Raw genomic sequence first — 15,612 nt, forward strand, 5'->3', positions numbered from 1 at the left:
ATCATGCTATGTACTACTTTGTATAATCAGGGCAAAAAAATATATCTGCCCATACAACAGCAAGATGCCTTTCACCTGTATGCAAAGTAAGGTCACTGGTGCATGCAGTGTCCAGGACTGCGAGAGGGATGTCCGACTGCTGGTTTAGGCCCGACATCCCCTAAAGGGTACTGGATTGCAAGAGGACACAGGCCAGGCTGAGGGATCCGCCCCTCATGCATGAATTTCATGCACTGGGCCTCTAGTCACATAATAATAAAGGGATCAATCCAAGATGAAAATACAATTTTAAATATCTATGTGCCCATTTTGGGAGCACCTAACTATATAAAGCAAGTATTAATAAACATAAAGGAAGAAATGGACAGTTTTACAATAATAAGAGAGGACTTAATACACCAGTTATATCAATGGATAGGTCATCTAAACAGAATCAATTAAAAAATGGTTTTAAACATCACATTATATCAGAGCAACTTAATATATGTAGAACATTTCATTTAAAAACTTCAGAATACACATTATTTTCAAGTGCATATAAAACACTCTTCCAGACTTATCACACATTAGCCACAAAACAAGTCTCAATAAATTCAAGAAGACTGAAATCTTATCAAGCATCTTTTCCAATCACAACTGTATAAAACAAGAAATCAATCACAAGAAGAAAACTGGCAAAAACAAACACATGGAAACTAAACAACATGCTACTAAACAACCAATGAATCAAAGAGGAAATAAAAAAATACCTTGAACCAATTTAAATGAAAACACAATTTCCAAAGCCCATAGATGTAGCAAAATCAGTTCTAATATTGTAGTTCATAGCTATACAAGTCTACCTCAAGAAAAAAAAAGGATCACAAATAAACAACAAAACTTTGTGCATGAAGAAACTAGAAAGAGAAGAACAAACAAAACCCAAAGTAAGTAGGAGGCAGGAAATAATATAGATCAGAGTGAAAATGAACAATAGATACTTAAAAAAACAAATAAGAAAATCAATAAAACTAAGAACTGCTTCAATAAAGGATAAACAAAATTCACAATCCTTTAGCAGGACTCATCAAAAAAAATAGATCCCAAATAAATAAAATTAGAAATGAAAGAGAAGTTATCACCAAAATTACAGTAATATAAAAGATATTAGGAATACTATGATCAATTATATGCCAACAAATTGGACAACCTAGAAGAAATGGATGAATTTCTAGAAAGATACAACTGAACAAGAAAGAAACAAAAAAAGGGAAATGTTTTTCAAAATTGACTGTTGTTATGATTGCAATGTCTGTGAATATGCTAAACACAACTAAATTACACATTTCAAATAGGTAAATTTTATAGTATGTGAATTATATATCAATAAATTTGTTTTTAAAAATAATTGGAGCACATGCACGTGCTCGTGCAGCACACACGCGCACACACACACACACTTGAGATAGACATGGAATGTTAGCACCATAGCAGTACAGTTTTGAGATCTTTCCAAATCTCCTCATAAAATCAAAACATCTAATATATCTAAATGAGAAATTCCTAGAAAACATTTACAACAAAACTAGGGAACAACGTATCCTTATGAACTTCAAAATACAAATGAATAGGGATAAGCCATCAACAGCCAGAAAACATAGATGGGATTGTCAGTATCTGTGTAGGAGAAAGCAGAGGAAGTCCCATGAGCATGCACGCTCAAAGTGGCTTGAACATCCGGTGTACTCTGAGTAGGGCCTTCACACTCTAATTGGCTTTGAGCATCGGGTGTACTCTAGACATGGCCCCACAGCTGTTTCAGAATTAAATAAGATCCATGTGAAAGCATCCCACATAACAGCTCCTGGCACACGGTAGAAATTTAATAAATGCTCATTTTTTACTCTTCTTACACTTTTTACAATATAGAAGAGGTGTCATATTATGATTCATTTTTTAATGACCTCAACTATCAAGAACAGTGCCTTGTGACTAGAAATTGAGGGAAATATTGGAGAGAATAAAGTAGACAGCAAGGTCAGGATGGGGTGGATGAGAGTCCAGAACCTGATGAGGAGGGGTAGGCTGGTTGAAAGAAGAGAAAAGAGAGAGCACTAAGTGTGGACTTGCCTTAGCCCACGGTTTCCCTGATGAGCCTGGAGGGCCTCCTTGGCACAGCCTTTCCCTCCTGCATTCTCACAGCCACAGGCGCACACTTACTATTGCCAACTCCATAATTCTGGCTTTAGTTGAACTGAAAATCAGGGTCTTGGGCCACCGACAATTTTCTAGGTGGTAATAATGACAGCAGCAACATTTCTAACTGTAGCTGCTGATGGTATTTCCATAGACTTGATCCAGTGGGGCAGGAGAAGTTTGCAACAGTGTGTGGTGGCAGGAAAAGCACTCAACTAGGAATGCTGGGTTTTAAGGAGCTTTGTACAGAAATAGCATGTATTTCACAATTTCTGGCCTTCTTGAATTAATAGATACCTAATATGCTTGGAATCTGCTTACAGCTTCAATCTGACATTTTTAATAAAGTTAAAGGGCATGCCAAAACCGGTTTGGCTCAGTGGATAGAGCGTCGGCCTGGGGACTGAAAGGTCCCAGGTTCGATTCCGGTCAAGGGCATGTACCTTGGTTGCGGGCATATCCCCAGTAGGAGATGGGCAGGAGGCAGCTGATCAATGTTTCTCTCTCATCGATGTTTCTAACTGTTTCTCTCCCTTCCTCTCTGTAAAAAATCAATAAAATATATTAAAAAAAAAAAGTTAAAGGGCATTAGGTTGTTACATTTAGTAAAGGGGCCTGGTGCTCAGAGGTCAGTGACATTGCTGGCTTTGGTTTTTCCCTGTGGCTGAAGATCAGCACATCTATTCAGCAGCTCCCCAATATTTTCTTGGGGGTTTCTCCTGACAACAAAGATCTGTGGGTACCATCTTTTCTCTCTTATGGGACCAGTGTTTCTGTGGATCTGATAATGGTATCTGTATCCCTTGACACACCTCGGTGCTTGAAGTGGGAATTCAATAAGTGCTTATCAAAGAAATAAATTCAGGTCCCACATATGCAATTACTCCACCACCATAACGCACCCCCTTACTATGATAAAATATACACATGCAACAAATTGGGATGAAACACACATGACATGCCAGCGTTTTTCTTTATGCAGATTCAGCGTGATTTCATCCTGTCTTTTCCCTGGATTGTCCTAATTACACCACTAACATTTTTTTTTAAAATAGATTTTTATTGATTTCAGAGAGGAAGGGTGAAGGAGAGATGGAAACATCAATGATGAGAGAGAATAATTGATGGACTGCCTTCTGCACTCCCCCTACTGGGGATTGTGCCCTTGACGGGAATGGAACCTAGGACCCTTCAGTCTGCAGGCTGACACTATCCACTGAGCCAAACCAGCTAGGGCTAGCATTACTTTTTTTTTTTTTTTATAATAATAAACCCTTTATTTTTAAAAGGACATCCAGTTGATCATAGCGTAGAAAAATGCACGGGGTTTTGACTTCAGCAATGTTTTAGAGATTCATAATTTTCTCTGCTGCTACTGTAACTAAAAAAGCCAACAAAACAGCCCAGAGAACTGGTCAACTTTCTTACGGAAAGCCTTCAAAGAACTTCAAAAAGACACGGCCAAATTTAGCACAAATATTTCTTTTCATCGCAACTTTTGACTGCCCACCGCGTGCCACCAGGTGGGTTGGGTTCGGAAACCTAGCGACCGCGGTGCCGCCCTCAGCCTGGAGACGCACCTCTCCCGTCGCGGCGCCAGCAGCCACTCCGGGAAAACACGCCCGCAGGCGCATGCGCGCGCCCGCCCCTCCCAGCTACATTCTTCGAAAACCGAGGCGCCGCTGCCGCAGTGCGCCTGCGGGGCGAGGAGGCGGCGGGGAGGGAGTTTGGAGGGCGAGGGAGGGGGCGGACGGGGGCGGGGTCGCGCGTGCGCAGTGGTTCTTCCAGGAGGAAACCCGGCGCGCGGAGGCGGGGCCTCGCGGGCGGCCGGGGCGGGGCTCTGTGGGCCGCTGTTGCCGCCGCGCATTGTGCAGCAGGCGCCCCCGCGGCAGGGCCCTGGACCGGCGGGTTCCCGGGGATGGTGAGCAAGACACTCCTGCGCCTCGTGTCTGCCGTCAACCGCAGGAGGATGAAGCTGCTGCTGGGCATCGCGCTGCTCGCCTACGTCGCCTGTGAGTGAGCGCCGGCGGCCGGCGGGGAAGCCTCATTCATTCCTGGGCGCCTGGCGGCGGGCGAGGGTCGGCGGGCTGTGTGCAGCCCCGGGGGTGGCCCTGCAGCCCGGTCTCCCTCCCTGGGGGGCCTGCCTTCCTGCTCCCACCCTTTTCCGGGGGCTTCGGACTCTCGCTCTTGACATTTTTGCGGCAACGCTGCCGGCCAACTTGGGCGAAGACCCTCGACTGGTTAGGCCCGGCGCGGAGACCGGGCGGCCCGGCGGAGAGGCCCTTGCCCCGGAGCGCAGTGACCGGGGCCCCGCGCGGCCGCCCTCCTGGGCCAGCCCCGCGCACCCCGGCCCCAGCCCATTGCCCCGGATTCCCGCTCCCCGACGCGCGGGACTGCTGGCCACGTCGCCCCAGGGGCCGCCGGCGAGACCGGAGCGTGCCGCGCCGGGACGCCCGGGTTCGCGCGCCGCCGTGCCGTGCCGGTTCAGTGGGACACAAACACTGTTGCTGTTGGCGCGGACGCGTTGCGACTGTTTGCTCCACAGGAAAGTTACTCCGCATTTAGCTGTCGGGGAGCCAAGTGTGCGGGCCCCGCCGGCGGCCGGCGGCAGCTCCCCGGTGTGCGGGCGCGCGGTTCCGGGGCGCGGCGCTGGGCTCTCCTGGCCGCCCTGGCCCAGCCGGCAGGCGCTTCCTTGTGTGCGGTTCTTGTCGCTGTCATCACTCAGGGTCGCACCCGAGACAGGGCAGGTGTTGATCCCTGTGTCTTCCTAGAGGCTGAAACCGTTTTGTTTTTTAACTTAAGATCAGTTCGGTGGGAGTATATTTTAATTGTTGCTATTAGTACTTTATCAAGTACCAAAAGTGGGCCAGAAATGCATCCCAGTGTGAGCCGTTTGACTCCTGGCCACCAGACACACTGAAATGAACCACCTGCTAACCAGCGAGTTTCCCAGCTCTGGTTCTGGAGGTGAGAGGGGACTCCAGAAAGTGACCTAGGGTGAGCTCTGGGAAGACCCAGCCTGTCTAGTGGAGCCCAGCTGTGCGGGAGGTGGAGCTCAGGACCCTACCGCAAGGGCTTCTGGTTGCTAGGCAAGGAGGGTGTTAGATGTAGCAGTTTGCCAGGGAGGAAGCGTGTGGACAATTTTAAGAAAGCTAGGACCCGAGGGAAAGACCACTTAAAGTTGCATAATTATTGTTTTGACAACAATAATAATAATACCAACATTTGCTTAGGGCTTACGGTGTATGTGCAGGCATGAGTCTCTTTCTTTGTCTCACTTAATTATATTGGGAAGTAGGTACATAATTATTCCCATTTTAGAAGTGAGGAAATTAAGGCCAAGATAAATTAGGAAAATTTGTGGATGGCCACACAGATGATAAGCTATGGAGAGCCAAGTTTTGAACCTGGAAAGGCCCAGGAGCTGGGGCCTAGAGCCTGACAGACAGGCTCCTGTTCATTATGGGGGTTTCCAATGTTACACAGCAGGGTTTTAGAATTTAATAGGGAAGGGGATCCAGGAGAGGCACCATCATTCAACCAGGAAATCCTACCAACTCCTTACTGTGCTTGGCACCAAGGGACACGGAGGAGGGCAGGACACCTAGGCTTTGCAGTCATGGAGTCTAGGGCAGTGGGTCTCAGACTCCAGTGTGCATCTGAGTAGTCGGGAAGGTTTGCAAAACACGAGTTGCTGCCTCCTTCCTCAAGTTCCTGATTCTATAGGTCTGGGGTGTGACCTGAAAATTTGCATTTTTTTAAAAAAATATATTTTATGGATTTTTTTACAGAGAAGAAAGGAGAGGGATAGAGAATTAGAAATATCTATGAGAGAGAGAGAAACATTGATCAGCTGCCTCCTGCAGACCCCCCACTGGGGATGTGCCCACAACCAAGGAACATGTCCTTGACCTGAATCGAACCTGGGACCCTTCAGTCCGCAGGCCCACACTATCCACTGAGCCAAACCGGTTAGGGCGAAAATTTGCATTTCTAATAGCTTCACTGGGAAGCCCTGGCTGTGGTTTGGGGACCCACTGAGAACTACTGGCCTAGAAGGTGAGATGGCCATAAATTAGATATAAACTGGTAGAAGGAAAAGAATGCGTAAGAGTTTATGATAGAGACTTTTGAGTCAGAGCAACCAAGGGTGTTTGTTTCACTGAGGAATTGAGGCTTGAGCTGAAGGATATGTAGGAATGAATAGGGAGGTGAAGAAGGGAATGTGTTCCAGAAGAAACAGCATGTGCAGAGGTCCTGTGGCAGCCAAGAGCAGGGAGTGTTCTGGGAATGTAAAACAGGGTAGTGGCTTTGGCGTGTGAAAATGAAGTATAGCGATGAGGCTGACCCACCAGACAGGGGCCTGAGCGGGCAAGCCTGGGAGAGGCCTGTGCTGGCTTAAGAAGTGGGCGAATTTAGCTGTGAGGGGTTTAGGACGAGGGCAGAGGCAGTGGTTACTGAAGAGCCGGGATGGTGTAGCTGAGACACTGCAGGAAAAGCATCACAGGGCTCCTGATAGTGTGAAGGACACTGAAAATGTCCTAACAGTGACTTCTGTGATCCTTGGTGTCTACTTTTCCTTATTAGTAATTTTGCCAGCCCATTATGAGTAAAACCTCACCTGTGGTGACAAAACTGTCCATACTCCCAAATTACACACTTTGTTGTCCCTGTAAGCCAGCTCCCTTCTAGAAATGCTCTCCCTGTTCCTCTCTCTCTCCACCTCTGGCTTTTCCTCCCCTTCCCTCAGTCTTTTGTGCCTCCTGGGGCCCAGGCTCCCTTCTTGCTACCACATAACTCTCTGCCATGCTTAGGGTGGTGAGCATATGCCCACTTGATTGCACTAGCGCTCTTTTCCATGCTCATGTTTATTAATAACTTACCAGCCCTTGAGGACAGGGATTGTGTCTTACAGGTTTCAGCCCTTGTGGCATTTAGATCAGTGCTATAGGTCATTGGAAGAGCGCTGAGGTGTGACTGTTTGAAAAATCTGGTCCACATACTAGATAGCTCCCTTGACAGAGACTCAGCTCCAGTCACCTTTTTCTTTTTCTTTTTTTAAACACGCACATAGTTTAAAAAGTCTAATAGCCTCTACAGGCGTTAGGCAAAACAGAGTTCCCTGCCACTACTTTCCCCTCCGCAGAGGCAAGCGTTGGCTTCTAGCTGATTATTTTGGTATTTCTCTTTGTGCCATGGAATGCTTTGCCTCTTGAGTTTTCATTTGTAAATATTTATTACGTAGTGACTTTCTTTTTTGAAAGGTGATTGTTTGCTCTCTTTTTCTGTGCTCCCATGCTCATTACCCCCTCCCCCCCTTCCCCATGTAGGTGTGGTGGGATTTTGGGAAGATCAACATTTAATATTCGTGTGTGTGACTAAAAGCCATTCAGAGTGAGTCATGCTGTACATTACTTTTTGCTTTCCTTGGAGCTAATGGTTTTTGGTGTTTTTTTAAATTACTTTGCATTTGAGGTGCTACTGCTGCTTCACCTCTAAACGCTTTGTTGGTTGCTGTGTCTTCCTGCAGGATGCGCAGAAGCAGCAGGGCCTCTTCCTACAGAAGGGCCCCAGCCTTCAGACGCGCTCTGCCCATCGCACATTTCCTGTCTCCTGACTTCCTTTTCCTTATGTCACACTGCACAGATATGCTCAGGATGAGCTTTTGGAGACATAATTCTGGAAAAGGGTTCCTTCAGGATTTTACAGGCATTGTTCCATTCCTTTCCGGGCTTCTCGTGTTGAGGAGGAGTGTCAGGCCAGTCCCTTTCTGTGGGATTTGCATGTTTTTTGGAGGACTGCAGGATCTTTTTCTCCATCACCACGTATTTCCAGATCTCTGACCCCTGGCCTTTCCTCACTCCTGGAGTTTGGTGGCCTCTTGGAATCACCGTGCCCAGGGCTGGGTGGTGCCCACTTCACTTGTGGGCCCAGCAGTTGGGAAGGCTAGTTTCTCCAGCGTTCCAGGTGACAGTGCTCAGTGTGCGGAGCCCCTCGCCCCACTCCCTAGTGTGCAATCCACCCAAAGAATCCCTCTCTTGTTCTGAGCCTCTGCGGGTCCTGGGCTGGTTGTCGCAGCAGCTAGGCAGAGCCTGCCTGACAGCCCCGCCGTGGCCTCCTGGGTGCCTCGCACACAGGGCGCTGGGTACTTGGAGCAGTCTAGAAACTCGATTCTTCAGTCCTGGAAGTTTTCTTGAATTACTCTGGTTATTTCCTTCCCTCCATTTTATCTTTCTGGGATGTTATTGTGCTAATGCAGATTTGCCTGGTCTAGTCCTTTAATTTCCAATTTTTTTCCTTTTAAAAAAAGTTTTGCTCTGTTTTTAGGAAACTTCCTTATCTTTGTACTCTAACTCTTCTAGTGATTTAAAATTTTTGCTATCATCTTTCACTTAGAGTTCTTTTATGTTTTCTGAATTTTTTAAAAAACTGAATGTCTTTGTTTTCTCTTAGTTTTTTAAAAAAACTAAATGTCTTTGTGGTTGTGTTCTCTTTGTGATTGTTTTGTTTGTTCAGTTTTCTTCTCACTGAAGTTTCTTTCTCCCAGGTCGCTTCTCTCTTTCTTGTTCCAGGCTTTCTCAGCTTTCTGGTTTCCCGAGGTGTCTGCTAGTGTTTGAGCCGAGGACTTGGTTGGATGGGGAGCCCTGAGCTGCCCCTTGACTGTAAGCTGTGTCACTAGAACTGGCAGAGCCTCACAACCTGCGTGCCATGGGACGGTCCTCTGAGCTGTGGTGACGAGGCTCCCCCATGCCCTGCAGAACAGGGAGGCCTGGCTGCCTGCAGTGTGGGAGCCCCCTCCAGTTGGACGTGGGCTCCCCAGTCTGAGACCTCCTATTCTGCCCTTTCCTGAGATGGAAATGCCTATCTTCTGCCGAAGCAGTCATGTTGCAGTTTAGACAGATTTGAAAGTTAAATTTTCTGTCTTAGCTGCATTGTCACCCCATGTCCAAGTGCACCAGGCATAATCATTCTCAACTCTGTCAAAGCAGCGATTTTCAACCTTTTCCCTCTCATGGCACATGTCAATGAATTACTAAAATTCTGTGGCACACCAAAAAATAACATTTGTTGCAGATCTGATGGGGAAAAAGGTATAATTTTGATTCATTCGCACTGGACAGCTGTTGTTGTATTGGCTTTTGTCATTTTTTTATTTGACATTTTAAGGGAAAAGAGGTCAGTACTCTCTGACTAAATAGTCAGATATTGCATGATTTGAAAAGTCTGTGGCACACGGGCTGAAAATCGCTGTTCTAAGGTATAACTGGGCCTTTCCCACTACTGGTCTCTCATTCTCTAATTCCTCTGCCTTCAGCGATCCTCTTTCATCCCCCAGCAACAGTTTATTCCCCTCTTCCTGTCCACATAGATTTATACCTTAAGCTAAGTTTATTTTCTGACATTTTAATAGAGGTTAGGAGTCATTATCTTTTTTTTTTCATCTTTACATCTTGGAAACTGGAGTTGTGGTATCTAGTAATATTCATCTAATTTATAGTGTATCATGGATTTGTTTGTAATGACATTGTATTTATGGTACCTTTCGATTATTCTACACATGTCACTGTTATTCCACTGAAATTTTCAGAAAAGGCACAAAATTAAGCCCTGAAAACCATGTAAAAGCATGATTTATGTGTGATAGCTTTGCATTTATGATAATGCGAACTTCTCTGAGTTGGGACTTTTATTGGAGTAGTTTTGCCATCTAATCAGTCTCCTAAATTCACTCAGCAAACATGTCCTGGCTCGCTGCCAGGGGGGTGGGGGCACAGCGCGTTAGACACCTGATGCCAGCAGACTCCAGGGAGAACGAGGGGAGAGCAAGCAGACTTAGTGTAACTGGTGTCTCCAGACTCAGCCAGCCTGGCGGGCAGGCCCTCCTCGGAGCCTGGCCTTCCCAGCCCTCCTTGGGATCTGGGAGGGCCAACCTGGAAATTGTTTTGACCCCTCCACATTTTACTTTAAGAATTTCCATATGTATTTTCTACTGACAGAGTAATTCAGCAAACACCCAAGGAATCTTCTGCCTAGCTTTACCAGTTGTATCTTTTTTCCACATTGGTTCTTCTCTGTTTTTATACTTTTTTCGTTGAAATGTTTGCAGACATAATGATACTTCACCTTTACATACTTTAATGTAATCTCCCAAGGCCAAAAGCATTTTCTATATAATCTCATTGCCTTTATCGGTCTCTAAAAATTAACATAAATATCTAATATACAGTCTACATTTGAATTTTCCCCAATTGTACATAAATGTCTTGTATAGCCTTTTCTGTTTTTGTTTGTTTCTAAATCTAGAATCCAGTTAAAGTTTCCACATTACATTTGGCTGTTATGTCTTTAACTTTCCCTTGTTTTTCATGCCATTTACCTTTTAAAACAAGTCCCGCATTTTGGGTTTATTTATTTCTTATGATTAAATTCAGTTAAACTTTTAAAAAAGCGTTTGTTTGTTTTTAGTTGATTTCAGGGAGAGAGGAAGAGGGGAGAGAGAGACGGGAGAGAAACATTGAGGTGAGAGAAAAACATCGACCAGTTGCCTCCCGCAGGCACCCTGACCGGGAATCGGACCCATAACCTGGGTATGAGCTCTGACTGGGAATTACACCTGTGACCTCTTGCTGTTTAGCTGAGCCACACGGGCCCCGGCTTTCCTGAAGCTTTCTTTATAATGATGCTTGCTGATTTGCGTTACAGCAGAGTTGTCCTGTTGGGTGCTTGGAAGGGCCACTGCATCCCTTCATTTTAAAGGGATGTTTCCCCAGTACACAGTCAGGGTGGTCGTGGGCACATCAGAAACTTCTCTGGTCCTCCAGCCAGTGTGTTCAGTGCCCATTGACAGCCTTTGCCTGCGCTGGTTTTCGTACTGGGGATTACATATTGCTGATTTTCTCATTCTCTGAATCCTTCTGTTTGTAGACTTGTGTTCTTCTGAAAAGAAAAGAATAACTTGTGCTTCCTCTTCTCTGACTCTATTAGTTTCCTGCGACTGCTGTAACAAGTTGCCACAGACAAGGTGGTGTCAAAACGAGAAATTATCTCCTAGTTCTGGAGGCCACGGTCTGATTCAGGTGTCCATAGGACCATCTCCTCCTCAGGCCCCTTCCAGGCTCCTGCTGGTTAGCTGTGCGTGCATCCTCTGGGTCACAGTGCCTCCTGCTTTTCTGACTGTCACATCTCTCCTTCATCCCTTGTAAGGACACCTGCCACTGGATTTGGGGCCTCCTGAGTGGGTAATCGAGGAGAGTGATTTTCAACCAGTGTGCCTTTAAAACATGCAGTACCTGACTATTTAGTTAGGGACACTGATCGCTTTTCCTTAGATTGTCAAATGAAAAAAATGACAACAGGCAACACAAGAGTAGCCGTCTGGTGTGAAGGAATCAAAATTATACCTATTTTTTGGTCAGGTCTGCAAAAAATACATTTTTTGGTGTGCTGTGGAATTTCGGTAATTAGCTTATGTGCTCCGTGAGATGAAGAAGGTTGAAAATCGCTGATCTGGGGTCATGTTTTTGGTAAGGTCATAGTTCCAGGTTTAGGAATTAGAACTGGGTGTGTGTGGGGGCACTGATCAATTACACCCCGCCTTTTTTTGTTGTTAATCCTCACCTGAGGATATTTTTCCATTGATTTTTTTTTAGAGAGAGTGGAAGGGATGGGGAGAGACACACAGAGAAACATCGATGTGAGAGGGACACATGGGTTGGTTGCCTCCTGCACATGCACCAGTTCGAGCCTGCAACTGAGATATGTGCCCTTGACTGGAATCGAAGCCGGGACCCTTCATTCCATGGGCTGTTGCTCTCTTTACTGAGCCAAACCAGCTAGGACCCGTCCCCCCCATCCCCCCCTACACACACACCTTTAAAAAATTAAAAGAATAAAATCCTCACCCAAGGATATTTCCATTGATTTTCAGAGAGAGTGGAGGGGAGAGGGGAGAGGGAGAGAGACAGAAACAGTGATGTGAGAGAGACACCAGGTATGTGCCCGTGACCGGAATTGAACCCACGACATGCCCGCCCGCTCCCCCCCCCCCCACACTCTTTTATTTAAATCACTTGGGACTTTTAGTCTTTGAGCACTTACTAGTATCTTCAGATGCTTCAGGCTCATCTTGTTCTTTCCATGCCCCAAACCTGGAATCCACCGTTTGTCTGAGCAGCCCTGATTTTCAGTGCAGAACGTGTTTAAAAATCAGGGTCTGAGCACTAGTGTGTCCTTTGCTACTGAGGGATCATGGCTTCCAGCTCTTCAGAGGACAGAGCCAAGAAATGAAAATATTTTTCCAATCATGAGCTTATGCTGATACCCCCGATTTAAGTCCTAACACAAGTTTTTCTGTTCCCTTCCCTCATTCTGTATTGCTGTTTCCTCTCCCCCACAATGAAAATCTTCTGGCAGCAATAAAAATTCATCCTCATTTGCTCTGCACTACCATGCCGACAAAACCAGTTCAGTTACTACGTCAGTACCACTACCAACAGCAAACTTCAGAAAACTCAGGATTTCTTTTTGTCCTTAGAATGTGTCCCACTAAGGATGTGCGGTTTAAAGTATTGTGTTCCAAAGCTACCTGAAATATTTTTTTATGCCTTAAACAAGTTAGGTTCATTTTAAAAAATATATTTTATTGATTTTTTACAGAGAGGAAGGGAGAGGGATAGAGAGTTAGAAACATCGATGAGAGAGAAACATCGATCAGCTGCCTCCTGCACAGCCCCTACAGGGTATGTGCCCACAACCAAGGTACATGCCCTTGACCGGAATCGAACCTGGGACCCTTCAGTCCGCAGGCCGACGCTCTATCCACTGAGCCAAACGGGTTAGGGCGAGGTTCATTTTTTCTGTTTGTGTTCAATTTCAAGATTTGCTTTTTTCTTTCTGATTGTTAGCAGTGTGTCATCCATTTATAGGCATACCTCATTTTTCGCTTTATTGTGCTTCACAGATGTTGTGTTTTTTAAAAATTGAAGGCAAGACCTGCCCCAGGAAAAAGATTATGACCTGCTTAATTGTGGTAATTACTTTATGTGGTGGTCTGGAACCAAATCCACAGTACCTCTGAGTTATGCCAGTACATGATTGAAAAGTCAGACTATATCAAAGTTCCAGTCAGACGCCTCTTGCTGCAATCTCTAGTTTCTCCACTCTGTTTCCACTTTTTAAAAAAATATATTTTATTGATTTTTTTACAGAGAGGAAGGGAGAGGGATAGAGAGTTAGAAACATCGATCAGCTGCCTCCTGCACACCCCCTACTAGGGATATGCCTGCAACCCAGGTACATGCCCTTGACTGGAATCCAACCTGGGACCCTTCAGTCCCCAGGCCGACGCTCTATCCACTGAGCCAAACGGTTAGGGCCTGGCCAGCGTTTTTAAAACCTTGGGATCTCCTGAATGATAGGAGTGGCTTTGTTACTCATATGAACCCCTGTCAGTCCTACGTGAGTTTTTGCCAATGAAGTGACTTAGGGTGGGGCCTGGACAGCCCCAGGATGGGGCTGGTCACAAGAAAGCCCAACCTGTGCTTGAGACAGTGGGCACTCTCGGCCCCACCCATGGGCCTCCTGGGAGAGGATTGGGTGGAGACTGAGCGCGTGAAAAACGCACCAACAGAGAGATTTGTTGGGCTTCCCAGTTGGTGAACATGCATGGGGCTGTGAGACGGTGTACCTGGAGAGGGTGTTACTGGTGTTAGGGTTCTTGGGTTCCTCAAGTAGAAATGGAGAGGAAACCCCAGAGAAATCCGGGCAGTTTTATTAAGCTTGTGCATGAACTCGGAGGCAGCACAGAGGAAAGGTCCTCTGGACTGGCTTGGGGGCTGGCTCTGCTTGGCTGCTTTTACAAGCTGGGGACAAACTGGGCTTGCACAAAAAGGCAGGCTTTTTGGAAAAGGCAGGCTTGTGGAATTTTCCATCTCAGGCTTGGTGACTTTCTTTTCCAGCTGCCTGGTAACTACCTTCAAATCTGTTCTGTTGGGCCAAGATGACCCACTGCTCCTTACTGTACCCTAGAAAGGTGGAATAGTGGTCAGACCTTGATAAACTGCATGTGGGTCAGTGGGTAAGCGGTTAGAAGGAGATAACATCAGCAACCTCTGTGTTTTTGAGCGGGGATTGGAGGAGTGGTGACATTTTTGCTGTCAGCTTCTCCCAAGTTCCTTTTGACCACCTGGTTTTAACTTGGCTTCCTGGCCACCTGGTATTTTCCATTTCTGGGCCCAGGTTCCTATGCTGTCTTAAGGGCATGGAAGCCCTAGTCCCTTCTATTCCTGACTTGTATCCTTTACAATATGCCAATGTCTTAATAAACGTTTCCTGAGTTATGTGAGCTGTTCTGGCAAGTTATGGAATCCAAGGAGGGAGTCTGGAAACCCCTGATGGATAGCTGATTTGTCAGAAGTGTAGGTAGCCCCTGGGACTTGTGATTGGAGTCTGAAGTGGGGCAGTCTTGTAGGGCTGGGCCCTTAACCTGTGGGGTGTGATGCTAACTCCAGGCTGTAGGTGTCATAACTGGATTGAATTATTGGACACCCAGTTGGTGTCTAGAAAGTTGGGAAAGTGGTTGTTGGTGTGAAAAAGCTCACATATTTGGTGTCAGAAGTATTGTGAGAATAGAAACATATTTTAGGATCGGGAAATTTTTATTTTCAACAGCTTTACTATTCCCATGTAGTTTTTAAGAAACTGATCAAGGTATTCATTCAATGAGAGAAATGAGACCAGAGACTGTGAAGGAATGGGGAGGCCCTCAGATCTGGGAGTTGGTATTCAGGGCATGGATAGGGTTTGGACAGTGAAGATGAAGGCAAGGATGTTAGCATGACCATAGGCACAGAGGTGACAGGGTGTAAGGAGCATGATCGTTTGGGTCCTTAAAGGTAGAACTTGAAGACTGACCCGACATAAACTTTATTCAAGGAGGGTAATAAACCTTTGATGAGAACGACTTTGGGTAAGTTGCCTAACTTTGCTGTTTCATGTTTTTGCTTATAAAATGAAAATCCCATGTTCTCATACCTGGTAGATAGTAATACTTAAAAAAATACTATCTCAAATTAAAGGAATTTCTTTAAATAGGTGATAGCTTCAGCTGATGAGCCACCTGGGAAGAAAGGCGATTCCAGGTGTGGGTGTCATAAAGTAGCCTGTTCTCAGGCAGGGAGGGCGCAGGAGTGGGAGCTTCTCAGAGGATGGGCCGAGGTTTTCCTTATCCCCCTTCATTTGGAAGGGCAAGAACGGAATTGCAAGGCAGTCACTCCATCAGTTTGACTTCTTGGCTCAGCTTTTCTATTGCTCTAAAGACGTGAGCTAAAACAAGAGAAAACACTGGAGCGCCGTGATAGTAGTCTTTTTCAGAATGAGTCCGAATTTCCCAGAAAATGAAAACCGTATTTTTGTGTGGTGGGATTTGGGGATTTTATT

General features: G+C 45.9%; 1 protein-coding gene across 5 annotated transcripts in view; it reads left to right on the forward strand.

Annotated features, from left to right (window-relative positions):
- Positions 1-4,003: 4,003 nt before the first annotated feature.
- Positions 4,004-15,612, forward strand: part of UXS1 (UDP-glucuronate decarboxylase 1) — a 120,666-nt gene continuing 109,057 nt past the window's right edge. Inside the window, exon 1 of one of the 5 annotated variants that reach the window (XM_036355340.1) lies at positions 4,004-4,187. In XM_036355340.1, coding sequence (XP_036211233.1) covers positions 4,094-4,187 — 94 coding nt within the window. In that variant the 5' untranslated portion in view covers positions 4,004-4,093. Of the gene's footprint in view, positions 4,188-13,141; positions 13,205-15,612 lie in introns of those variants that run through there. The other 4 variants (XM_036355339.1, XM_036355342.1, XM_036355346.1 and 1 more) reach the window with 4 other exon arrangements.

The sequence above is a fragment of the Myotis myotis genome, unplaced genomic scaffold (assembly GCF_014108235.1).
Source record: "Myotis myotis isolate mMyoMyo1 unplaced genomic scaffold, mMyoMyo1.p scaffold_m19_p_22, whole genome shotgun sequence".
NCBI classification, from domain to species: domain Eukaryota; kingdom Metazoa; phylum Chordata; class Mammalia; order Chiroptera; family Vespertilionidae; genus Myotis; species Myotis myotis.